This window comes from Cajanus cajan, chromosome 11, assembly GCF_000230855.2.
Source record: "Cajanus cajan strain Asha chromosome 11, NIPB_CcT2T_4, whole genome shotgun sequence".
NCBI lineage: Eukaryota > Viridiplantae > Streptophyta > Magnoliopsida > Fabales > Fabaceae > Cajanus > Cajanus cajan.
The window spans coordinates 26,762,608-26,789,451 of record NC_138527.1 but is presented as its reverse complement, the minus strand read 5'-3'; the positions used below and the strand labels follow the sequence as shown (position 1 = coordinate 26,789,451).

The 26,844-nt window shown below is 32.6% G+C and overlaps 3 protein-coding genes and 2 long non-coding RNA genes across 6 annotated transcripts; 2 read left to right on the top strand and 3 right to left on the bottom strand.

Moving 5' to 3' along the window:
- Positions 1-968: 968 nt before the first annotated feature.
- On the bottom strand, positions 969-2,902 carry LOC109801055 (uncharacterized). Of its 2 annotated transcripts, XM_020362025.3 has the most exons (4): positions 2,634-2,901; positions 2,156-2,245; positions 1,786-1,882; positions 969-1,316 (listed from the first exon to the last, which is right to left on the bottom strand). In XM_020362025.3, exons 1-4 carry the CDS (start codon positions 2,824-2,826, stop codon positions 1,178-1,180), a joined length of 519 nt encoding a protein of 172 aa, XP_020217614.1. In that variant the 5' UTR covers positions 2,827-2,901; the 3' UTR covers positions 969-1,177. The 2 variants fall into 2 exon arrangements, with proteins under 2 accessions (XP_020217614.1, XP_020217615.1); XM_020362026.3 differs by lacking the exon at positions 2,156-2,245 and having other exon boundaries at positions 2,634-2,902.
- A 4,636-nt stretch (positions 2,903-7,538) lies between these two features.
- LOC109799895 (Ankyrin repeat family protein) lies at positions 7,539-11,502 on the bottom strand. The gene is made up of 5 exons (XM_020360542.3): positions 11,252-11,502; positions 11,039-11,171; positions 9,315-9,439; positions 9,042-9,188; positions 7,539-7,925 (listed from the first exon to the last, which is right to left on the bottom strand). Exons 1-5 carry the CDS (start codon positions 11,438-11,440, stop codon positions 7,794-7,796), a joined length of 726 nt encoding a protein of 241 aa, XP_020216131.1. The 5' UTR covers positions 11,441-11,502; the 3' UTR covers positions 7,539-7,793.
- A 486-nt stretch (positions 11,503-11,988) lies between these two features.
- On the top strand, positions 11,989-15,085 carry LOC109799896 (uncharacterized). Its single transcript, XR_002239908.3, has 3 exons — positions 11,989-12,646; positions 13,981-14,104; positions 14,666-15,085. It is a non-coding gene; the product is annotated as an uncharacterized LOC109799896 (long non-coding RNA).
- Positions 15,086-15,364: 279 nt separating this feature from the next.
- On the bottom strand, positions 15,365-17,909 carry LOC145953008 (uncharacterized). Its single transcript, XR_014430530.1, has 2 exons — positions 17,219-17,909; positions 15,365-17,102 (listed from the first exon to the last, which is right to left on the bottom strand). It is a non-coding gene; the product is annotated as an uncharacterized LOC145953008 (long non-coding RNA).
- A 569-nt stretch (positions 17,910-18,478) lies between these two features.
- On the top strand, positions 18,479-19,907 carry LOC109801463 (uncharacterized). The gene has a single exon (XM_020362536.3). It carries the CDS (start codon positions 18,571-18,573, stop codon positions 19,531-19,533), a length of 963 nt encoding a protein of 320 aa, XP_020218125.1. The 5' UTR covers positions 18,479-18,570; the 3' UTR covers positions 19,534-19,907.
- Positions 19,908-26,844: the final 6,937 nt, after the last annotated feature.

The following is a 26,844-nucleotide window of genomic DNA, read 5'->3' as shown; positions in this document are numbered from 1 at the left end:
TTATATAAAATATATATATTATATTATATAAAATATCTTTAATCACATTTGTTATAAACAATATTCTTATTTATTATCTTAGATGTAATTTTAGATTAAAAATATTAAATAAAGTTAATTGGGTTAAAATTTGGTTCTATTTAAATGAAAAATGTTTTTTTTTTTTCTTCTTCTTATTTATAGGTTCAGAAGGGTATCACTCAAGATTTTTCTTGATACTGCATTACAACTCCTAATATGAGGCATTGGATATGATCATATAATGTTAGTAGCAAGTATCAGCAAATCAACGAATTCGTTACAGAAGCCTTTCTCACGCCATCATCATCTTAACTCAAGGAGAGCCTAATAAGTGCATGCTTGGTTTCTAGTTGAAAAACACTAAATCCCTGTTGAAATGAAAAAAAAAAAATTTGTTTATCAATTTGGTGCATTGAAATGTGTATCTTTTCCTGTGCATTGATGCAAACAGTTCACAATCACACCTTAAGTAACACCATTTTTGGGACATAAGTTATCAATCTCTTATATTTGATTTTTGTCTGCATTAAAATAATATTTAATAAAAAAATACATTTTACAAACGCAGATTAATTATTAGTGGTTACTGGTTAGTTTTAATATATTATGTGAGCTATTTCCTTAGGAAAAAAACACACCCTGAGTGTGTTTAACAAATTTAAGACACAAACATTCTTTAATTGTTAATTTGTTATCATTTTATCATCTTTCACAAATATTGACTTGACCATCAGAGTGTAGCTTGACTCATGAAAGATCATCAGATATTCCAAATTCAACCTCAAATATTTTTTACCTTGGGCTGGTGCTCATAAGAATGTTTATCAGATTTTGTCAATAGCCAATTCACTTCAGATGCCATAAACTTGCACAAGAATAGTGGTAACAAAAGAGGGGCAAAAGCATTAAGGAAAACAAAACAAAACCATCTAAAGTAGGAATCAAGGTAGATGTAAGAGCTTTTCTTTCTCAATATCACAAATAAATCATGTGCAATTGTTTCAAAAACAAAATTTTGAAACTCTGCATGAGGCCTAATTGATTCATCACCTAGAGCAATTCTAAATGCTAAAGTTGCACTTGCACCTATTCATAGTTTATAAGAAACTATATATAATTTATTTGTGTTCTCTATGCTCTAGTGGCATCATATATATCACTCCACTCCAGCCTTCTGCTTCAACATTGCTATGAATTTCTCCCTCTCAGCTGGAGACATTCCCTCAGTTGAACAATCTCCAACTCCCCATTCTGCCCCACGTATGCAGTACTTGTTCTCAATTTCTTTACGGTTCCTGAAGAGTAAAACACAAGTGTTATTGTACATTGCTTATAATGGATGAAGAAAAATCACAAAAAAATGTCATGATTATAATAAGGTTTTAAATTGTGCTCACGGCCTCAGTTTTATCATGATGTTGAAGTTAGAATCGCAATTAAGGACCGTTTTTTAAAATCTAGATTATTATTAACCATCGATTATCCATAGCAGCATCCTAAGGTTTTGACTATGAAAACTGTCGAGCACTGGGGGATTACCACACATATACACATCTCCACATTGGTGAGATATTGTCCGCTTTGGGCCCAAGCCCGCACGGTTTTGCTTTTGGACACTACTCAAAAGGCTTCTCAACCAATGGAGACAATTGTGTGTATATAAACTCATGTCCATCCCAACATGTTCATCCTCTTGTTTGAATGATGTGGGACTTTGCTTGCATCCCAATAATAACAATACACAGAATTAAAAAAAAAAATTACTTCTCTTTATTCAACTTGGATTGTTCAAGCAGTTTCTTCATCAGGGGGGATGATTTAATTCTTGCATCATTCTCAGCATATTTCTTCTGGTTTTCTTCTGCAAAATAAAAAAGAACCCAATTTCAATTTCATCAAATTGAGTTTATAAGAGAAAACAGACTTCGCACTAACAATGTAAAATAATTTTACACTATCATCCAATCTTAAACAAACATATATAATACATTTGTTCACTTTTACAAAACTATCTTAAAAGTTATATTTATAGTGATTTCTGATTGGTTTAAGGTGTAAAATTATTTTACACTTCCAGTACTTTACAAAATACAAAAGTGCTGCAAAACAAAAACATAATAGTTTAAGTTGAGACCATTGAGACGTTTGATAAAGTCAATCTGAGGTAGCTGAGGACCAGGAATAGACTCTAGTCCAGAAATTCCTGACATGAACCCAGCATGTGCTGCAAAATAAGAAAATGCTCAACCTTTAAGATACAACTTAGTCCTTAGTAACAGTAATAAGCATGTTTATGTTTATATCCAATGAAGGTTCAGCCAACACAACAATCACCACATATCAAAGTGAAAAAACTGCATGCCACATAAGAACACACAGTATTCTCTTCATCGCATAATGTCTGCAGCTTAAGATTTCTACACACATATTAACACCAACAATAAATGTATAATTTTACTAAAATAACTTATTCTCTCAATAAATATATTACTTTTAAGTTTGGTGGTTGGATAATTTATAAATAGACAAATTAAAAAAAAAAAAATGGTTACAAAATAAAATATCATTTATTTTAAGACATTTTAGGAAAACTAAAATAGCAGCAGTAGTACCTGGGGTTGACCAGAGAAGAATTGCAATTGAAGCAGCCAAAGGAACTGATTTGTGAAGAAGTTTGCAAGAAAATTGTGTGTCTCTTGTAGGCATCACAATCTGAAACTTCTTTAGAGGGGTGCTGAGTTTTTGAGTGAAGGTGGAATGTGTGGATGACATCTGAATGGAAGATGGTAGTGAAGTGGAACCCATGATTGGCTTCTCCCTTCTCTGTTCAACACTCAAGGAGATAAGGGAGAGCAGAAACAGAAGGCTCTTATTGCTTCTCTTAAATATTCTCTTATATATGCTACTATTTTACCACTTTGGTCTTTTTTTTTTTATCTGTAGTAAAATTACTAAGTTGGTGCACTTTTTAAAAGTTTACTAACTTAGGGAAAGTGGTGTTGGTTTTTTATTTTTATTTTTTATTCTTTACGAAAATAATTTCTATCACCAATTATTTAATGAGTTGTATTTTATGTGTATGACTATGCAAACATAAGGTATACCCATAATTATTTTATAATTTATTTGATCAATGAACAAAAAATAATGTAAATTACTGAGATAAACTCTTTCTCTGTTATAAGAAATAGGGAAGATGGGTAGTCACACACGTTAATAAGATAAACTCGTAACCACTATTCTCTCTCCATATATCTATTAATTACGTGAAAAGTAATTAGCTGAAAAAAAAAGTATGAGACGATGTATATCAATATATAATCTTAAAAGTAATTTTAAAAAAATAATATTAATTGTTAAAAAATTTAGTTATTAACTAAATTTAAAATACATGCATTGTCAGCATAAAAGATTTTATACAATCAATCAATTAAAAATAAATTTTAGTGTGACTTTTAAGGTAGATTTTAATGTTACTAACTAAATTTAATAAATATACTATTATCGTAAAAGAATTTATACAATCAATCAATTAAAAATCAATTTTGATAGAATTTTTGGTAAAGAGGAAAGAAATGAAGAGAAAAACAGAGAAAATGAGATAAGAAAAGTGTAAAGGAAATGTAAGAAAATAGAGTAGAAAAAAAAATTATTTGGTAAGAGGAAAATAAAAGGAAAATGGAGTGGAATTTTATTATGTTTATAGATAATTTTTTAAAATAAATAAATAGATTATTATTATTTAAATAAATAAATATAATTCTATAAATAATTTTATTGAAAAAATAAATATTTTTATTATATTTATATTATTTTAATGAATAGATATAATATTCATAAATAAATTTCTTTTAAAATATAAATGAAAATGATTTTTTATTATTATATTTATTTATTATTATTATTTTTACTTTATTATATATATATATAACATAATCATCCCTTTATTTGAATATAATAAATAAAAATAATATTTATTTATTATTATTATTATTATTTATTTTTATTATCATTTTTATTTTTGTTTAACCAACATCCATACACTTATCCTTAATTCTTTTTTACCAAACAACTATCATTTTTTAATTTTCACACTTCTTTTCTCTTTCCACTCTTGCTCCTACTTTTTCTTTTCTAAACATACCCTTAAGGTAATTTGTAACGACTTGTCGTGGCTGTCACACTACGAAACAACACTACACACTACTGGAATATATATACTAAAATAGTATAATAAAATATTTACAACACAAGTTGCTAATCAAGCAACTAACAACAACCAGTTATATACAACAAAATATGCTACTATAAGGAAGCTTACAAAAAAAAATCCATCTCCAGGCACCTCCTAGGGCCTCTAGCAGCTATTTCCCAGCCTATCCCTGCCCTGCTCCCATACAACGTATGATCATCGCAGTCCAAATCATAGGGAAACATGTAAGGATAAGCTAGAGACAATAAACAACTCATAAATATCGAATATGAAACACAACTATATAATCATCTTCACATCCAACACAAAGATAAACAACACATATATTATACATCTTAACATCATTTCAACTTGATTCCACATATCAACGCTGTATCAACACTTCAACGCAACTACTGTACAAACCATTGAAATAGTTATCATATTCATCATAACAACAACCAACACATGTGTTACACACCTCTCAACAACACATGTTTAAAACAACTTACAACACAGGTAATCTAGCGACACTAGCATCATCATCAACTTGTATACAATTAAGCAACTTACAACATAACAACACTATCATTATCCTCAACAGGATCAACATACAACACAATCACAACTTAACAACACAACAACATAGATACAACTCTTATCAACAACAAATCAACTTATCAACAACTTATGCGTCGTCACGCATTTCAACTCGGAGATCTCCTACAACGTGGTAAGTAGTCTAAGTGGCTAGGTCCTACCGAACCGACAACACAGAACTTTTTTGGGCTTGCTAGGTAAACAACAAATTTGGATAGAAATCCACAACACAATAACGATTTCTCAGACTTTGCCACTTAAACAAGGAAGTATAGTACTCGGTTAGGAACTAAGTTCCCGATTTCGTACTATACTCAAATTGGTCGCTTTGTAATCCGTATAGCTCGACCTTGCCCCTGTACCGTGGTCGCTTTGTAATCGGTATAGCTCAATCTTGCCCCTATACCGTGGTCGCTTTGTAATCGGTATAGCTCGACCTTGCCCCTATACCGTGGTCGCTTTGTAATTGGTATAGCTCGACCTTGCCCCTATACCGTGGTCGCTTTATAATTGGTATAACTCGACCTTGTCCCTATACCGTGGTCGCTTTATACACGTGTGCCTCAACCTTGCCCAGACACGGGACCAACTAAGTCCTAGAGGAGAACAATACAACGTCCACTCCAAGGGACAACTTTCCAAGGAGGGTTTTCAACAAATTAGGCTCTCAGAGCACCACAACTATCTCAATCCGCACAATGGGATGAGCAACTTCGAAAACATGTCCTCTAGTCCTAGTGATCAACAACTTATCATCACAAATGAATCAACTTACAACTCAATAGCACAGCTCAACTTAACAACTTAAACAACACACAACTTTCAACTCATCATCTCAATCAACTTTCAACTTAAACAATATGGTATATCAGCACAACAACTCATCAACGCTGTTTAATAACACATTTTAGCAACACAACATCTCATTTGTACTTTAAACAACACAATCAACTCAACAACTTATTAGCTCAACTCATAATTTACAACTCAATCATCATAAAATAATATCTTTTCAACACATGACACAACATACAACTTTATAGCAACATACAACTCTTCTCTAACAACTTAACAACATGGTCTACTAATAAATTTTGTATAAATCTCAATACGTCTACACAATTCACATCATGCTTCTCACAACTCACAACATTATAAATAATCCACACATAAATATAACAACTTTAGCAACATACCATGTATTCAACGTATTTTATATTTGGCACAACTACTCATTTAGTTTACAACACTATACTCAACATGCATCTCTTCATTTCACTTTCTACTCATCATACATCTCAATGTAATTATACAACTTCATATGAGTTCCTAAACTCACATACAACCAAACAACATACAATCTAGCTTCCCTTACCTAAAGATTGGCTCAGAATAGCCAAGAACTAAGAAGAAGTAGAATTTCCTTTTCGAAGCTCAACCCGGGACTTCAATCCACCCAAAGTAAGCTTCCTAGTCCAGAGTCCTTCTCTCTAAAAATCTCTCCTTCTCCTCAACTGCACAACCTCTATTTATAAAAGTCTGAAGTGGCCAAAATGGCCCGTTTCAAATCCAGAACGGCCCGTTCTGGGTTCCTTCATCATGTGTAAAATTCACATGCAGAACGGCCCGTTCTGTCACGTCTAGAACGGCCCATTCTAAAATCGGAACGGTCCGTTCTGGAGTTGAATTTAACTCACAATAACCATTTTGGAGCGACCCGTTCCAGTCCAAGATTCATAGACCTATTTAGTAGTTTGGAACGGCCTGTTCCAATTTGGGAACGGCCCGTTCTGGGTTACTAAATCACCATTGTTTTAATAGTTTGGAACAACCCGTTCCAATCTGGGAACGCTCCATTCCAGTCTACTAATTACGTTACATAATTTATCAAAGTTGTCAAACATACCATACATAGTCTATGATTGAATAATTGTATAAAAATACTTTATATTTTTTTATGTTTTTTCCCTTTTTCTCTTTTAGTTAAAAAAATCTTTCATAAAAGAAGATAGATAGTACTTTTTATTCATTTATATTGTAGTCAAGTTCAATTATGATATTTAATATGTAACTAATCAATTTCATATACTACTTATTTGCTTTGCTGAAAAATATATACTATTTCACTCACATTTAAGTAACTATACGCACGTTAGTTTGAAACATTGGTTAGCCTCAAATGTGAGTTAAGGAAGATTTATTGGCATGAACAAAAATGAAAGTGCATAGTTATTTGATGAATATGCATTGTATTGATTTTTATTTTGAACCATAAATAATGTAATTTAATTTTCTCTCAATGTTCACCAATTTTTACACTACTCCATACATACCAACTCTCATACCTCGTCTTGACTTTCCACAAACCACCAATTTTGAATCAGCACGCAGAACAGCGACTAGTCCCAAAATTACTATTATGATATTATTAATATTGATATACCAATGATTATAGTTTTTTTTTATTTTTTATTTTTTATGAGATCTTAAAATTGAATTCATTTTCATATTTATCAATCTAGGACTATACCATTGACAAGACCAAAGGGAGTGTGTTGTAATTATTTTTATATCCATCAAAATTGAATACAGCATTAAAGAATTTACAACAACTTACAAATTTGAATACGGTATTAAAGACTTTACTACAACTTACTATTCTTCTCAACAAACTGAGTTAACTCTTTGGTAAAGGGAGTGCGTTGTAAACGGTAATGCGAGGAAAGACCACAAGAAAAACAGAGAGAAATTCTATATCTTTCTGATTTTAAAAGAAGACAAATAAAAAAAAAATAAAAAAAAACCAAAACGGATTGGTTTAACAACTGAGAATACAAGGGTAAAACTGAGCTTTTGCCTGTGTTAGATAGTTGTCAGAGAAACCATGATTAATGCATTGAAATATATAAACACCAGAACTCCACAATTCTGCTCTCTTTTGCATTAGTGACAATTTTCTCATTTTGTTATAGCTGTATCACTACTCAAGCATGGCCTTGGTAGCATCAATTAATATTGGTCTAAATTCATCTGTAGCTCGACCAAGCACTGTGTACCCTTCCTTGTCCTCCACATCTACAGCTGCTCCATGTCTTATCAGAAGGAGGGCTACCTGCAAACAGAAAAAAAGGGAAGAGACTTATGCACCTGAATTAATGTATGTTCGTCCACAATTACAAGCCTCCAATAACAAAACTGATTTCTCATCATTGATAGTATATAATATACTCTATAGCTAATTACAAAATTACTAATGAAGCCACCAATGTTTTGGTTGAAGTGGCTCATATTAATTGAGCATGTGGTCAGGGTTGAATCAAGAGATTCAGGAAAAAAGAAAAAACACTGACCCCACCACTGCATCTGACCATATCTCCGGAAATTAATCTCTCGCCATTCAAGGGAGATGACTTTTAGGGAAACCAAAGCTTGATGAAGTCAACTCCAAATCCAATGTACTCATCATTGACATCAATTTGTTATATATATTAATATTAATATTTATACTAAGGTCTTATTTTGGAAAAAACTTCTCCATGAGTACTTATTATAGGAGAAGATGGTATAAAGGTAAAACGAATTTAACTTCTCCAATAAGCTAAAATCAAATTATTAACTTTAGCCTATAGAAGTTAGATGAGAGGACTTTTATAAAAATTTAGTGCATAAGTTTGATTTAGCCTACGGAAAAGTGCAATTCATATAACTTTTCTATTTTCTTCTTTTATACGTGCTTATAAAGAAGTTTATCAAAACAAGGCCTAAAGAAAAATAACTAATGAAACAAACTTCAAAACATTCATTTGCAGATTCTATGCAAGAATTTGCAGTGTAACCCTCCTTGCACCTCAGTGCATCTAAAATCAAAAGTTAGAAATGTCATTTAATACTCTAGGAAATATAAAATGCAAACACTAAAAGTAATTATATTTCCATGATGTTTAAACTCCAAGTTTCTAACAGAACTCCAATACTCCATGAAGTATATCAAGTAAGTGAAAATACCTAAAGGAAACACAATATTTCAAGGGATGAAAAAGAAGTTTTGTGAACAAAACCATTAAGCATGGTGAAGTAGTCAAAATAAAAAAATTTATAAGATTCATACTAGTTTCATCTACAAAAAATATATACAGATTCCTGAGAAATACTGTATGGATGTGTCAACTCACACTTTTGCTGTTATACTGAATACACACATGTGTGCACACGCATAACATAAGCATACCTCTTTGTTACAGCAAATCACAGCATTCATTAGAGGGGTTTGGCCAGCTTTATCAACGGCATCAACCTCTGCTCCTTCTTCAATCAAAAGTTCACACATCTCAGATTTTCCAGTGCTAGCTGCTCGATGCAATGGAGTGCAACCAACCTGATCATAGTACAAGACATACACTAAATTATTATACATGTTACCTTTAACAATGTGATTAAGAAAAGAAAGTGGTACATTGAAACTGAAGTGTCACAAACATATCAAATGCATTTGTGCTACAACCTTATCCTTTATATTAATCTTGGCATCATGGGAGATGAGCATTTCAGCGATCTTCAACCAACCTTTGCTGGCCGCATAGTGTAAAGCAGTGCGACCCCCATCATTTTTTAGATTAACATCAACTCCTATCAAACATGAAGAACAAAAGCATTTGAGATAAATGATGAAACTTTGTACACTGAAAATGAAATATAGTCCTTAAAGGATTAGTTCATCATAAGAGCTGTATTTTATTACTAGTCTTGCTAATCTTCAAGATCAGTTCCACGAATTACAAAATAAAGACACTCAGACAGCGCACTAGCAGACTGCATATTCAATCAACATATTTATAAAATGAAAAGTAATAGAATACCACAGTTGACACCTGAAAGCACTCGACTAACAGTTATCATCTTTTACAATGACAAGGTGCATCAATTTAAAAGCTTCCTAATGCTAATCCATGATTTGAATGGGGCCAAAAGATGAGCACATAGTGGTGGAAGAGGCTTAAAGTTAAACACTTCGAATATGGAGAAAGATATACTTTAAGTCCTCAACTCTATTTAAATATTAAATATAATAAGAAACTGAAACATGCATCAGCATAGCTCCACGAAGATGATGATTATAAATAAATAATTATATACACACAAATAATACCAGTTCCTAAGGTTTTACATAGTGGTCGCAATCACATTACAATTTAGTCACAATACTTTATATAGCTGAGAATGCAAACAAATGTGGCTGATGCAATTGCAATTGCAACCGCAATTCAGTAGCAGATACCCTGAAAATCTTGACATTAAGGTCACAGTCACCAACGTGGACCTTTTTTCAAAACCATTGTATACAATTAAGTCTTACAATTAAGTTCAGGGTAATTTAAAACATACACTCTACTCTCATACTAATCACTTCCACCCTATTTTTCTCTTCCTATCTCTTTCTACCTTTCTCATCACATCACATATCATATCTATCACTTTCTCTCTCTACTTTTCTTTTTTCCCCTCTATATCCTCCTCCACCCCAAAACGAGCTGGACATTTAACTTAATCCATAGTTCAAATTAATCAAACATATCAGTCTCAGAAAACAGACATCAATTACTTATCCACTCAGCTTACACTTCAAGATGGTGACTGAAATCAGGAATAATATAAAAATTAAGTAAGAACCAGTATTATCATCGCTCTTCATTAGTACTTAAAGTAATCAAATTATATAAGTGATCTCTCAAGTATTAGAAATCACGCTACGTAGTCCCTGAAGTATCAAAAAAATCATTCAAATTAGTCCTTCAACATTAGTAAAGTATACCACAATAGTAACTAAGCCGATGGGTTTTCAATACTTTAGGAACTACTTATAGTTTCATTGAGTAAACACTAAGTTTGGTCCTTAAATTTGTAATGCACTATCATATTGGTCCTTGAAACAAAGAAATTGTCAAATAAGTCCCTAGAATGTTAAATAACTCTTTAAATTTAACTACTTATTATAAATTCATTCTGATGCCTGAATGTGGATCAATATTATCACTTGGGTCACACATTTTTTTTTTAATGTTTGGACTAACATGATTATCAATTTGCACTTTCAGGGACTTATTTTATAATTTCTTAGTTTCAGGGGCTTATATTTACAGCTTTCTCCAAATTCATGTATCAATTAACGTGTTTACTCTAGCTTCATAACAATTAATGGTTTCCTCAATAAAAATAAAGAGCATTTACCTTTGGTCAAGAGAATCTCGACAATCTCCGAATTCCCAATGCTGGCTGCTGAGTGAAGCGGCGCCCAGCCTTCCTCATCAGCAGAATTGACGACAGCAGCAGACCCATCACAGGATGAGAGGATCTCCACCACCTGAGACACTCATTCGCAGCCATGAAAACCCTAATTTGATGGGAAACGGGAAAAGAAGGTGTTTTGACGAGAAGGGGTACCTGGAAGTGACCGGAAGCGACGGCGACGTGGAGAAGGGAGCGGCGGTCGTCGTTGGTGAGAGAGAGGGCATTGGAAAGGGTTTGATGAGAGAGGGATTTGAAGGCTGAGGCGTCACCCTCTTCGGCAGCTTTGAACAAGTCCTTTGGTTGCTTCTTCTTCTCGCAGCTGTCAACTTCCATATTCTCCATCACTTCCTTAACAATCTGCTTTTCACCTTCAAACTTGCACAAATACACGCCACTGCACAAACTAACGTCTAAATCTTTTTTTTATTAAGCTTAATTACTCCTTAAGTCTGTCTTTTTATTATTATTTTTTTCTTCTTACTAATATTAGTTTAATATTAATTTTCTTTTGCCCTTATATTTTTAGTTTCTTTTTTATTTTTATTGTTAATTTCTTTTTTTTTTTCTCTAAAATTATTTGTTTTTTTTCTCTCACGTAATAGATGTCTTCAGTTTTATGAGTGTAAACAAATGGTATCATAGATGAGAATGCAAAAGAAATACAAATTGTTAACAAATTTCATTTTAAAGGTAGTTTAATAAAATAAATTTAATACCAGATAAATGAAGTTAAATTAAAATTTTTATTATATTAAAAAATAACTTAAAAAATAATGATAAGGATTAACAAAATTAAAAAAATAACAAGAGATTAAATTTTTTTATATTAAAATATAAAAATTAGAAAAGATTAAAAAAGACAAATATAGAGACTAATTTTTTAAACTATAAAAATTAAAATGTAAAGTAAATCAAACTATAAAAAATTAACAAAATATTTTAACCTTAAGATTTTAAGGATTTTTTTTCCTCACATTTTATCTGTTTTAATTAGTTTTGCATCACAATATAAGTCATGCATATAAACTTAAATATAAATTATAATTTAATATTCTTTTAAGAATTTTTTTTTATATTTAATATCATCTATATATATTAAATTAAATATAGAAGAAGAGATTCATTTATTTTATTTAATAATTTATATTTTATTTCAAATTTTAATAATTTAATAATTAAATTTAAAGTTCTTAATATATATATTAAAGTTTTTAATTTTTAAAAAATTTACATATTTAATTTATATTAAAAATTTTAAATTTAATTATTAAATCATTAAAATTTAATATAAATTATGAATTAATAAATAAAAAATTATATATTTAATTTATGTATTAAAAATTTTAAATATAATAATTAAATTGTTAAAATTTAATATAAATTATGAATTATTAAATGATAAACTTATTCTTAAAATTCATGAATCCGTCTTTTAAATATAATATTTATTTAAATCCTCCTGGTTGGTATAAAATAAAAAATAAAAAAATCCTTCCGGTCACTCACTCTGGTGACTCATCTCTAATTCACTTCCAAACGCTGCAATTTGTAAGTTTTCAGTCCTTGTGCTTCTGAGTAGATGTTTAGTTGTTTACCATTTTGATGATTTTGTCTCTTCCATATCTGTCGTTTTTGTTGGGAATCTAAGACTCTGAGTTTTTCAGCTGTGTTGGATTTATTTTAGCTGCCATTCATTCTCTGACTGTGCTGTTTATTTTTTCTGTTACTTGCAAATTTTTTCATGGACTGATAATTTTGTATATTTGGTAATTGGTACGTTAAGCTAATAGCAGAAAACGTACTGAATTGGTTTGCTTAAGCTGATATTGCTTCATATTATAAGTTTTGATATGTTCAATGGAGCTGTTTGCTTACCTTAGGAATCTGATAATATGATGATTAAGCCAATCCATTGAATCTTCAGTATAGTGACTCATTTTAATTCATTTGATTTTTTATGGGGTTCTCTTGGATGCATGGTATTTTGAAACCGCAAAGACGAATAATGACAATTCTGTATTCATTATTCTCGTATGAAAACACCTCTCTCTCTCACTTGATATGACCCCCTTATATACATACATACACATAAAGAAAAGAATGCACATCGCACGGTGAATAACAAGCTAACAAAGAAAGGTTGTTTTACTTTTAAAAGTCACATGCAAAAGCAAGTGTAATTCCCATTAGCATATTTCAAAGTAAGTCCTTTAGTCATTTGTAATATCTTAGTTATCACAATAGATAATTTATCTATTCCTGGTTTGATCTTTATGCTTGAGTTTTGACAGTACTGTAAAAATTTTCATCCTCCAGCCATGAACAACAACTTAATTACTATCGAGCTTGTTGAGCTAAAAAATTGTTCCTCTTGTTTGTTTTTTAAGGTATATATCACAAGGTTTTTCAATGCCATCTTATGTTAAATTAGATTTGATATGTTATCATGTTCACTAGATTAGCATGCTTTTAATTTAAGGAAATTTTTTATTGGTCACAAATGGTTGATATTATTTAGATGTGATACATTATTGCTGGCTACTTTCTAGTTTCTATTTCAAATAGGTAAGATCACTTCCTTTTACTGATTGGATTAAAATTAAATATATATTTTTTTATTTTTTATTTTATATATTCGTGTTTTATCTATTTTAAAGCATAATATGCCTGTAGTCCCCCATTCTATCTCTGGATGGCAAAATGTCCCAATGGCCCATCTGTAAAATTTTTAGTGAGTGCTGGTAATATTCTCATCTGCTTATTATCATAAGATTAATACAAATACTATTCTACTTTCTATGATGGTGTAGAGTTTTGATCTCTGTCTAAACTTCTTCTGGTATCATTTTGCTGATCTCTCTTTTTCCCTCACTGCTATCCAGTGCACACAATGGAGGAATTGAAGCTAACTGGAAACCAACTAATAGGTTCCCGTCCTATTTTGACATTTTCAGCAAATTTTGAAAAAATACACATTGGAAACTGTTAAAGGAGATATTGTTACAGGTATGTCATGTATGTGGTTGGTTTCTTTCCTAGAAAGTAGTATTTCTTTATTGCCCATAGTTTCATCTGGAAGAAAGACTAGGAAATATATGTAATCCACATGTTGATTACTCTTGTATCTACCATTTCATATAGAACAGTAAGGTTAGTTCAATAATTTCATATTAGATTGTTAATTCATGGAGTTGTACACCATGAATTGCTAGTCTATTTAAGAATTGTTTAATGTGCTCTTTCCTAATTTATTTGGGATTTTGCACTATGTTTGCCATATATCTGTCCAGGAGTATTTTATTAACCTGTCATTACTGACCAGAGAATTTTACTAATGTTATGTTCATCTGTTGTCAAAAGTTTAAATTAAGATGTGGAGATCTGTTCCATGCATATATTCCTATCCTCAATTTTCTCTTCTTATGACACTCTTGTTCATATATTGTATTTGAGTGTGATCAGTGGACATTTTGCTGTGTATATGAGTGTGCTTTTCGGTGAATAATTAGTAAAACTTGGTGCAATTTTGATTGTTGCTGATATACCATATATCTTTATTTCTTTCAGATATTTGAAACGCCAAAGGACAATAGAAAGTCTAAGCCATTCCATGATCACGCTTTTTTTTTTCTCAATAGTTGATGACAATATATGGTTTCAGAATTACCAGGTTTGTGCTTGTAGTACAAGATGTAAAGAATCTCCATATACATCCTTTACCTATTGCATTAGTTTAGATGTTGAAATCCAGAGATTTGTTGATTTTGGCATCCATTCACTGAAGAATCAGAGTTTCTATTCTTAACATTTCAACTTGAAGGATTTTAGGTGCATTAACGAATAGACTTGCGTACGAAAAAATAATGCTTAGCCACAACTTTGATGACCATGGATAAGGGACCAATTTGACAAGAGTTTAAATTTGATTTGCTACCAATGTAAAACATTTCATTCTATCAATGAATTAAGATATTCCACTGTTTTGAATGAGTGGCTGTGGTTCCATATGGTTCACTGGTAGTGCAAATTGCAAAAGTCCTAGAACTAGCAATAGGTCAAAATTGAATCCTTATTATACGTACATATCAGTATTTTTAACAAATAAGTGTATTGAGTCTTGTTGGCAGAATATGTAATAATATATATTAATGTTTCCCTCTTGTAACACACTGCGATATTTGTTGTGTTGCAATATTTGTTGTTGATGCTGTTTGTCCCATATGCTTTGGAAAAGTTAGTATTATTTTAGTCAGATTTGATGCCAAGTTGGGAGCAGGATATATATTTTGCCATTCAACTTTGAATCATTGTAAATCCCTTGTCCATCACAACAAGCTCTACAATATCTTTTTTACATTTTCTCCCAAATTCCAAGGTTGCTTACTTTCATTTTCTCCCATGATAGTATTTACAGTCAAATCATTATAAACAAACCCATCAATTAAATTTAAATTTATAATATAAGAAATCTGAACTAAATCTGGACAAGGTCATCATTTGTCATTGGTGTTACATGTAAGAATATGAACAAAAAACCACATTGACGTGGGTACATTAGAAAGGACCACCACAGTTAGGAGCAAGACACCCTCGCATTACAGGTCCTTTAATCTTCAAACTCAGCTCTTCGTTCAAATCCCTTTAAAAAAAACTTAATATTTTCTGGAGTTTAAAAATAAACTTCATCCACTGCAGTTTGATCCAACGACTTCCATTGACAGTATCCAACTATTTATTACTTTTTATTTTATTTTATTTATAAAAAAAACTTAATATTTTAAGGCCAATATGGATGCAATTTAAAAATTAAATTGTAGAGGATATGAATTTGATTCCACAATATAACAATATAATGAGAAAGAAAAGGAAAAAGATTACCAATTCCTAGTTAACACCTAGATAGAGCAATAGAGAAATATATGAAAATGCCTACATAGCATCACTGAATAAAAAAAATGTTTAGAAGGAGAATCAACTAACTACTAATACAGCCAAATTAGAAACAAAAAAAGTTCTTTTATAAAGAGCAAAATACAACAATTTAGTTCTTTTAAGATGTTGCAAAAGGTACCAAAAATCTTGCAATTGAATAAGGATTTTTTTTTCAATCTAATTTAGCAAACAAAAATGTCAGGAAAAAAGTAAACATTCAAACTGCACATTTTTTCCTTACATCCATCTATTCAAACAAAGTACAACAAAATGAACAAATTAGTTCACATTATACGCTTATAATTATCCAACGACCATAATCTCCACCCGCTACCTCCCCATCTATGATTTTAGTTTCCAACAAGATTCAGGGCAAACGTCATTTTAATGCATGTATATATTTGTTATCCATTAACTAGGTTCAAAAAGATCCTTAAAGGAAAGATCGAGAACAATTATCCACAACATGATTCATTGCCTATGAATATTTCAAAAAGTGGACGAATTGACAACCTTCTAATGTTGTGGAATGCTATTATTGTCATCAACTTGAAAAAAATCAACACTACTTCTCATTAATGGTTGTAGTTTGTGTTCGGTATGCCTTAATCAAGTAATTTAAATTTAAATCCTGAGCTAAAATAGATTATATTAAGAAGTGAATAGTTATCTAATGTGCACTCATAATTAATTTTTACTTAATGATAGATATTTTTTCATACAAATATCATGGTTAAAAAAAACTTAAAAATAGTTTCATTTCCTTACCTTTTCCTTTTGAAGGAGAAATGACGAGGGAAAAGTTATATTCCCTTACAGCATGCGACTGTTGAAATTGTGCAAATGATTGCAGCCACTTGCAATTCCACAATGCTGCTATTCTTACACGTCAATTTCTAAGATTTTCCCCTACAACTCCCTTTGGTTGAAAAATAAAAAAGAGAAATCCACTTTATTTCTCTCCCTTATTTTCTCTGATAAAAGAGAGGTGTAGAGGAAAATGACAGACAAAGAAAATGAAGTGTAAAATGTAACAACATTGATTTCTATACCATCCATTATGCAACTTTTCCTGAAATGTGAGAATATTATAACAGAATGTGGTGATAAAATATGAAAAGGGTTCATTATTTTTTGACACAACAGGTTGGCTCAAAGGGGTGACCTGAGAACACAAAGTAAATTCACCTTATAACATATATCATATGGCAGTGGAAATCAGCCTTGTGTTCTCAGATTCACTCCTCTGAGATAAACCATTTGTTAGACTATAGGAGGAACATTTGAATGAGCAAAAGAACACCTTTACTTCATAGGTTCAGGATATTTCTTTTTATATGGACATGGTTGGGTGACACAATGACCTTATGTCCTTTCATTCACTATGTTGTCATTCAGAAAACATCCTTAGTTTTCTAAGTTTATAATTTTCTTATGAGTTTAATTTTGACATATGTCATTATAACACATTCAACTAATTAAATAGTATCATAAGTATAACTTTTAAAAATAGCTATCACAAAAACTCTAAAAAATTGGTCGAATAGAGTAAGACAGAATCTCATCAATGTAATTTTGAATCCTATTTTGTTTATTTGGGGTGAGATAAATTTAAATACAGTTGTAAGAATTCTGAGTTTTAAGATGATTTTGCCTTGGATTGAGATATTGCCATCCCCTCTGGCCCTCTCCCCCAAGTTTAGTCCTATTCAATATTTTCCATGACAATTTATAATTAATATTTGAATTAAACAATTATTTTGTATGGATATGTTTGAGGGGATTGGTAAAGCCTTATATCCCGACATGGACTCACTATGTTGTCATTCTTTTTTATTTTATTTATATAACTATGTTGTCATTGTATCGACAGCATGAGAGAGATGTTATCATCTTTCCTACATTATTGACATTGGTGACGTAGCTTGCGTTAGGAAACACACTAAATCACTAAAGATGTTGTCATGTAATGTTCAGTGGCATTCCCGTAATTTCAAAATTAAACCAACTGAACATGATAAAAGAGGCCCAAAACATGGTAAGTTTTTGCATGGGGATAGCGAACATGTCTCCAAGAAAAAATGCAGTTGTAGGCTTGTAGCCGTAAATTTGTGATTTAAATTAAAAAGTAAAAAATTAATACATAACATACAACATATTTTTAATTTAATTCAAATATAGCTTATGGAAATTAATGTTTCTTATTTATAAATATTATTATTTTATAACATAAATGTTTTTTTTAATATATTTTCTTTTTTTGTCTTCCTATTTTTGATTGTAGAGATTTCAAACATAGAAATACAAGAAGCTAGCGAACAACACGTTAGGAACATAGAAAAGTGTTGGTGTGGACAAGGTCAAAAGTCCTAAAGATAAGGCCAAAGCCATATTAGTTATCCATTTCCACCTTAAATTTTCCAAATCTTTGTTTCCCTTTCCCTTACAAATACCCACCCCCACCCTTCACACAAACACATTAACCCTAACAAACACAACAAAAACTATACTTCTATTCTCATTATCTCTTTCTTGCAACAATGGATTCCAACTACAACTCCTCCTCCGACGGTCAAGAACAACAACACCGTAACTTCTCCCGCGACGAGAACCAATCTTCTTCCAAGTCATTGACCGGCAAGGTGGCCAACGCTGCTGGTGACATTCTCAACGCCGCCAGTAGCAAGTTTGATGACAAGGGTGCCATCGGCCAGTACGTTGACAAAGCTGCTGATTATCTCCACCAGTACGACTCCACCACCACCGACAATACCGGTCGAACCGGTAGCGGTCATGGTAGTAGTGACACTTACACCGGAAGTGGCTATGGTAGTAACAAACAAAGTGGTTATGGAGGTGGAGCCTATGGTAGTGGTGATGGTCGTTCTAGTGGCGGATACGGTGACAAAAGCCAATCTGGTGTAGGCTATGGTGGTGGTGATAGTCTTTCTAGCGGTGGATATGGTAGTAAAGGTAATTCTGGAAGTGGGTTTGGTAGTGATGGTCTTTCTAGTGGTGGATATGGTGGTGGTAGTCTTTCTAGTGGTGGATATGGTGAGAAAAAGAATTCTGGGAGTGGTTATGGTGGTAGTGACACTGGTGGATATGGTAATAAGAGCCATTCTGGTGTTGGATATGGGAGTGATAGTGTTTCTAGTGGTGGATATGGTGATAAAGGGCATTCTGGAAGTGGGTTTGGTTCGAGTGGAGGGTATGGTGATGGAGGACACTCAAATAGTGGGTATGGTTCCACTGGAGCTGGAGGTTATGGTGATGGAGGTCGTACTAATAGTGAATATGGTTCTGGTGGAGGGTATGGCGATGGAGGACGTTCTGGTGGAAGCTATGGTGGCGACTATCGTTCTGGTAGCAATAACAGTAGTGGTGATGGACGCTCTGGGGGAGGATATGGGAATGAGAGTTATGGGAATGATAGTTATGGAAGTGGTGGGTATGGTAACAAGGAGGGTCGTTATGGAGGTGGACAAGGTTATAGAGATTAGAAGAAGATTCATCAAGGTCAAGTTTGGAAGCTACCAGAGTTTTCTTGACCAAAAGTTAAAGACTGATTTCTTGAGTGGTGCTGGCTAGGGCTTGCAGCATGTATCTATATTTATGTATATTTTGTTATGAATAAGTTTGAGGCACACTTTAAATTTTGAGTGCTTTTTTGTTTAGGGTGGAAGGCAATGTATTGTTGTGGCTAGCTAGCTGCATGTTTATGTTGTCACGTACATTCGTCCTAGTTTTGTTTTGTTTTGGACTTCTACTATACTATATATATATGCTATCCCACCCTGTAATATTGGAGGTGATGTTTATGCCATGAAAATGTATATGCATTTGATCATGTGTTAATAAAAACAAGTTTATTTCATTTGCTTTTGTGGTTTCTTTGGTTTTAATTTGTTTTCAGTTGCTCTCTTGTCAACTTTAGGTGGCCTTTGTGTCTCTTTGATTTACTTTCTTAATTAGTTATTATTCTACACTTGTTATTTTTTTTATTTATTATAAATATGTGATTAATTATTACTCTGCACATAGTATTTGGTTTGCCACTTCACTTAACTTTTTTGTTTCCTCTCATTTCATTTAAATACAAAGATTGATTAAACATGGTCAAGGATGGAGTAATTATAATTCAAGCATTACATCTCTTGTTGTTATTCATTTTTCAAATTTATTTTTATGGTTTTAGTTCATTTATTTGCAATTCTATTATTAGGATGGTTTTACCATGTAGACATCCCCATAAGGATAATTAACCTTTTCATTTTTGTATCTAACATAATCCTGATTCTATTACTTGTACAACATATTTGATTTGATTGGATCATTGAATTTTTTTTTGTTAAAAGAATTCGATCATACTATATATAAATGTATTTTTACTTGAACAAAAAAAACTATAAGTTAGACATAAAAAAAATATCTTTCTTTATTCACTGTAGCAAACTCGGTCGCGACGGGACGGCGAAAAATAAATTGGAAAAGAGGAGTCGCCACCTATGTTTTTTATGGAAAAACATTGGAAAAACCATAAAATAGAAAATAGTCTACGAAAACCAGATTTTTAAGTTCGGGAGTCGATTACGTGTGAGGAAGGTATCAGCACCTCACAACGTTCGTCCTAAGACGATTACCTTTAATTAATTAAACTAATTATTTATAATTTATAAAATATTTATCTCACAAAAATTATCAAATATATTTTATTTAACTAATTTAAATTATGCATTGAAAAAAAGGTTAAAATTATTATTGTTATATAAAAAGGAGGATAATATTTTTTTTATTTTTTGGCTCGACAAGATTTAGTTCTTGCTCCTACGTATCTTCATGTGTAATGAAGAATCAGAGTCACGTAGTTCTTTGTAAAAAATATTTGTATGTTGATATTTTTTAATTAGATTTTATTTTTGTTAAATATAAGATTCTTGAACTGTCTCAGCTCATTCATCTTAAAAATATAAAATTAACTAAGGTGTACACCAAAGTCAATTCAATAAAATTTTAATTATAATTATTGCTAGCGATGTTATGATGTTAAAAATTCTTAGTCGGACATTTTTGTTTTTGGAGGAAAAATTTAAAGATAAGCTGTCACAACTTGTACTTTAAATTCAAAGGTTAAAAAGATGTCACATCTAATTAACCATTCCTCCAATAAAATTTTTAATACAATAATTTCATATATTTATATTAAATATTTTAAAACTATAGTATGATATTTAATCAAATTTTGAATTTAAATAAGGACTAAAGATATTACTAATATAAAAATAATAAAATAAAAAAAAGAAAAAGAAATGAGTTTAATATACTCACAATTCTTCGCTACAGAAGTGGGTCTCCTTCTCTGGGTTCCCTCTGGTCCAAGGTGGAGATGTGTGTGGGAAGGGTATCCTTTGAGAAGGCCAACGGGGAGAGATGTGTGTGTTGATGCCTTTGGGAAGGGGAAGGGCGCTATTTATAGACTTTCTGGAGGGACCGGTACGGCCCGTTCTGAATCCGGAACGGCCCGTTCCGGGGCTGCAATTTTACTCACAACGGCCAACTTCGGAACGGGCTGTTCCAATTTCGGAACGGCCCGTTCTGGACTAAAATTTTTAGGTATTTTGGTAGTTTGAGAACGGCCCGTTCTGGACTAAAAAATATAGGTCTTTTTGAAGGTTGGAACGGCCCGTTCCAGTTTGGGAACGGGCCGTTCCAATTTTTGGGAACAGCCCGTTTTGGGCAAGAAATATTAGGCTTTTTGGAAGGCTAGAACGGCCCGTTCCAGTTTTGGAACGGCCCGTTCCGGGCTAGAATTTATAGGTGTTTTTGGAAGGTTGGAACGACCCGTTCTAAATTCAGAACGGCCCGTTCCGGGCTAGAAATTTTAGGGCTTTTTTGAAAGGTTGGAACGGCCCGTTCCAGCTTTTGGAACGGCCCGTTCTGGGATATAAAGTTTAAGGCTTTTTGGAAAGTTAGAACGGCCCGTTCCAGATTGGGAACGGTCCGTTCTGGGCTAGAAATTTTATAAAAAATAGTAAATTACCCTCCATAAAAGTATAAACAATGAGGTGTTACATTTGACTTACGTATTTTTGTCTTTTTTATTCTTTTTTGAATATACCTTTTTTCTATTTTTTTTTAAACAAAAATTGACATTTCCCGGACGAAATTGGGTTACTACAGTTGCCCCTCTTTACTTAATTTTACTAGATAATATAAACAACTCTTGTTTCCATATTATCATAGTAAAATATAAGTAAAGAAAACACAAATTTCGTCCTTGAGCTTGAAACATTTAGGAACATGAGCACGAGGGACACGAAACATTAAAAAACATGAGCGCGAGAGCTCGAAACATTAAAAGACATGGGTGCGGGGGCTCAAAACATTAAAAAGGTGAGCGCGAGAGCTCAAAACATTGAAAAAAGTGAGCGCGAGGGCTCGAAAGATTGATAGAGTGAGCATGAAGGCGCGAAACATTAAACAACATGGGTGCGGGGGCTCAAAACATTAAAAAGGTGAGCGCGAGAGCTCAAAACATTAAAAAAGTGAGCGCGAGGGCTCGAAAGATTGATAGAGTGAGCATAGAGGCTTGAAAATTAAAAGAATGAGCACGAGACTCAAAAGATTGATAGAGTGAGCATAGAGGTTTGAAAATTAAAAGAGTGTGCATAGAAGCTTGAAAATTAATAGAGGCATGAAACATTAAAAGAGTGAGCACGGGGACTCGAAAGATTGATAGAGGCTTGAAAATTAAAAGAGTGAGCGCGGGGGCTCGAAAGATTGATAGAGGCTTGAAGATTAAAAGAGTGAGCACGAGGCTCGAAAGATTGATAGAGGCTTGAAAATTAAAAGAGTGAGCACAGGGGCTCAAAATTAAAAGAGTGAACATAGAGGCTTGAAAATTAAAAGAGTGGACATAGAGGCTTGAAAAGTAAAAGAGTGAGCATAGAGGCTTGAAAATTAATAGAGGCATGAAACATTAAAAGAGTGAGCACGGGGGCTCGAAAGATTGATAGAGGCTTGAAAATTAAAAGAGTGAGCGCGGCGGCTCGAAAGATTGATAGAGGCTTGAAAATTAAAAGAGTGAGCACATGGAGGCTTGAAAGATTGATAGAGGCTTGAAAATTAAAAGAGTGAGCACATGGACTCGAAAATTAAAAGAGTGGACATAGAGGCTTGAAAATTAAAAGAGTGGACATAGAGGCTTGAAAATTAAAAACGTGGGCGCGGGGACCCGAAAGATTGATAAAGGCTTGAAAATTAAAAACATGGGCGCGGGGACCCGAAAGATTGATAGAGTGAGCGTGGGGGCTCAAAATATTAAAAGACATGGGCGCGGGGACCCGAAACATGAAAGAGTGAGAATTTTGATAGAAACAATGTTGATGCCAAGTAGATAATAAACTTCAATGAATGTGTTATGCAAGTACATTACTTGATTACATGTGGATGATAAGTACCGAACTTTGGTACAAATGCTGTGGATGCTAAGCATGTATTGAACTTGAATGCATGAGTTAGGGATGGACCAAACTTTTGGTGATGCAAATGACAAGTATGCATTGGACTTGAATGGATGTGTTAAACAAAGTATTAGACATTAATGTGAACAATGTGGGTGTTGGACAAGTATTGGATTTGAATAGATGTACCAAACTATGATATAATGAATGTCAACCATGTGTTAAACTCAAACGTAGATGATATAGATGTCAGACAAGTGTGAGATTTTATATGCAAGTGATGAATTCGAATGCATGTATTAGGAAAGTACCAAACTTTGATGCAAATAAAGTGGATGCCAAGTGAGAATTTGAATGCACGAACACTTCAAACATATTAATACAAATGATGTAATGCTTGATTCGGTGTTAGGATGTTTATGAGGTGTCATTGACAAATTTCATTTTGTTTCTTTTTTCTTTTCAAAGAAAATCATAAAATGATTATTTTCTTTAGAAAAAGCAAATCTATGCAAAGCCCTTTCACCCTTTTTTTATCCTTTTCAAATTCATGAAATTCTGTTATTTCCTTTTTTGTCAATCGTCGAAAAATGATCTCACAATTTATCTTTTCAAACTTATCCCACCTAGAATCAAGTGAGACTCATTTGGCCTAACTTATCAATTAAGTGATTATCACCATCTTGTTATTCCCTTTGAAACATCATTTAATCAACATGCATAACAATGACACATGATTTTTTTTGGAAGACTATTCAAAAAGGATATTTGAACGTGACTTTATTTTGATATAGATAAAATAGAGCAAACTACCCCAAGATATGACAAAAATTGAGAACCTGGTGGGAATAAGAGATTGAGCAATTGCCCCAGTTTGATGTCAAATTAATGGAGTGAAAGGTGGAAGAATGTAGACTAACTTGGACTTGAACAAGTGAGGCAAATGATTTACATCACTTTAGACTCGAGTGGATAGAATCAAACAGTGACACATATGGGAAGGATAAACTGTATTTAGAATGGCGGAATATGGATGATACAGGCATTGACTTGATTAAACTTGAGACACATGATTTATATGGTTGAAATGAAAATGTGATGATAGTTGAGAACTTGTCCCGGTATAAAAGGAGTACTTTGAGTTGCCCTAGTTTATGAAGAAATAGGGAACAAAGTTGGATTAGACAATTATTCCAATTGAAAGTTAAGGTGATGAGATGGCAATGAGATGCTTTGCCCCAATGTGAAGTGGTTGTCCCAATTTAGTCTTGAAAGGAAGGGGTAGAATAAGAGACAATGATGAATGTGATTGCTTTGTTTTTTGACTCAGGGAAACGACATTGATATATGAATTGATGGAGGAATCAGACATGAAACAAATGTCTCATTTAATTGGGTAGGGGGAATCAAAGGAAGGCATGAATTGTGATTTGTTCCCAATCTAATCTTTTGAATGATTCTCATAATTATTGAGCATAGTAATCAAGGAATATTGATGAATAGAAGATTTTGCACTACATGTTTGTTTCTCTCCATGATGTAATGGATGTGCAAGTCTTATGAGCATTTGTATTTTTTTGTTTTTTTTTTAGCAATCGTGTTAACAATGATAGATGAGTTCAATTGTTTTGTCTTAAGACTAAACTTAAAAAAAGGAGCAACCAATTTTTGATCTGTATGGACTTTATCAGATTGTAACACTGGTCGGTGAGATGGATATGAAAGAAAAGATACAAAGGCCCAAATGTGTGTTTGGAGGTTATTCGAAACAAGGATCTTTGCTATAGTGTTGGCTTCAATGCTTTTTCGGTTTCTTTTCTTCGCCCCTCTTTTTTTCACCCCAGCTTTTGCCTAGGTTTTTCTTTTGGAGTTTGCAGTCTACCAGGTTGCTCTAACTTTTGCCTAGGCCGCCTTTTTGAGGTTTTCAGCCTAGCGAGCTCTTGTTTCTTTTATTCATTTTCATTTTTTTTAGACCTTAACTTTTGCCTAAGCTTCTCTTTTCGAGTTTTTAGCCTACCAGGTCGCTCTAAATTTTGCCTAAGCTGCCTTTTTAGGTTTTCAGCCTAGCGAGCTTTTTTATTTTTGTTATTATTTTGCATAATATTTCTTGGCTGCATCAGAATTTATTGGGTTCAATAGATCTTCCCGTCCACTTCCCTTTTATGATCTTTTTGAGGTGGTAAGAATTTCTTCAATACCAAATCACTTTCTTGAAGCTCTTGCGGGCGGACCTTTTTGACAAAAGCTCTCTTCAATTAGGTTCAACTGATCATAGCGAGCCTGAACCCATTATGCTTCCTCAAGTTTGCTTTCGGCCAATACTCTCAGAGAAGGTATCTCGACCTCAATAGAAAGGACTGCTTCCATACCATAAACCAGAGAATACGGAGTTGCCCCAGTAGAGGTGCGAACAAAAATGTGATATCCGTGCAGAGCAAAAAAGAGCATTTCATGCTAAATCCTGTAGGCGACCACCATCTTCTGAATAATCTTCTTTATATTCTTATTTGCCGCTTCTATTGCCCCATTCATCTTAGGACAATATGGTGAAGGATTGTGATGTTGAATTTTGATGAACTTAACCACCACATTACTTGTCACACTAGCATAAGAAGCTATCTTAACCAATAACATCAAGGATAAAACAATTCCTTCTTTATGCCTTTGGTTCATTTCTCTTCTTTTCCTTTTCCATTGTTTAGATGGTATCATGAACAAATTGAATGAAATGGGAACATTATGTTGCCCCTATTTTCAGGGTGAGCCTTATTTGAGGTAATTTTTGAGGAAAATTTTCACTTTTAGGCTCAAATTTGGGTGACAAGTGATGGTCATACATCATTTCAAATCTTGACTACTTATTTTTTAAAGGTTAATCCTAAGACAAAACTTAATGAACTCCATGTTAGTCTTTTTCTTTTTTCTTTTTTCTTTTTTTGTTTGTCCTAACTTTTGCTTAGACCGCCCTTTTGGGTTTTCAGTCTAACGGACTTTACATTTTTCACTCTTTTTTTGCTCATAAGACTTGTCTCCATTAAATGTGGTAGTTGGTGGGCCAGATACTCATAAAAATGATAAATTTGTCCCGATAAGAAATCTTCAAATTTTTGCCAAACTTGCTAATTGAGAATCATCTAATAGACTTGACTTTTTATGAGGACAAATTCTTTATTTTTGAAAGAATAATGAGGAAACTATGAGATGTAATGGGACAAAGACAATTTATGACAATGAAGATAACAACACAACTTGTTATGCAAGTTAATGAAATGAATACTTCAAAAGGTTAAAAATGGATTTAAAACCACGTCAATTGACAAGTTAAATGGTCAAAGAAGCTCATCTTCTCGA

Excerpts from the sequence above, each read along its gene's own strand:
- LOC109799895 (XM_020360542.3), bottom strand. The coding sequence starts at position 11,440 with ATGGAGAATATGGAAGTTGACAGCTGCGAGAAGAAGAAGCAACCAAAG. Across the intron at positions 11,172-11,251 it reads TCGCTTCCGGTCACTTCCAG|GTGGTGGAGATCCTCTCATC; the intron begins GTACCCCTTCTC and ends TGAGTGTCTCAG. Across the intron at positions 9,189-9,314 it reads AGATTAATATAAAGGATAAG|GTTGGTTGCACTCCATTGCA; the intron begins GTTGTAGCACAA and ends TACTATGATCAG.
- LOC109801463 (XM_020362536.3), top strand. The coding sequence starts at position 18,571 with ATGGATTCCAACTACAACTCCTCCTCCGACGGTCAAGAACAACAACAC.
- LOC109801055 (XM_020362025.3), bottom strand. The coding sequence starts at position 2,826 with ATGGGTTCCACTTCACTACCATCTTCCATTCAGATGTCATCCACACAT. Across the intron at positions 1,883-2,155 it reads CTTTATCAAACGTCTCAATG|AAGAAAACCAGAAGAAATAT; the intron begins GTCTCAACTTAA and ends TTTATTTTGCAG. Across the intron at positions 1,317-1,785 it reads TCCAAGTTGAATAAAGAGAA|GAACCGTAAAGAAATTGAGA; the intron begins GTAATTTTTTTT and ends TTTACTCTTCAG.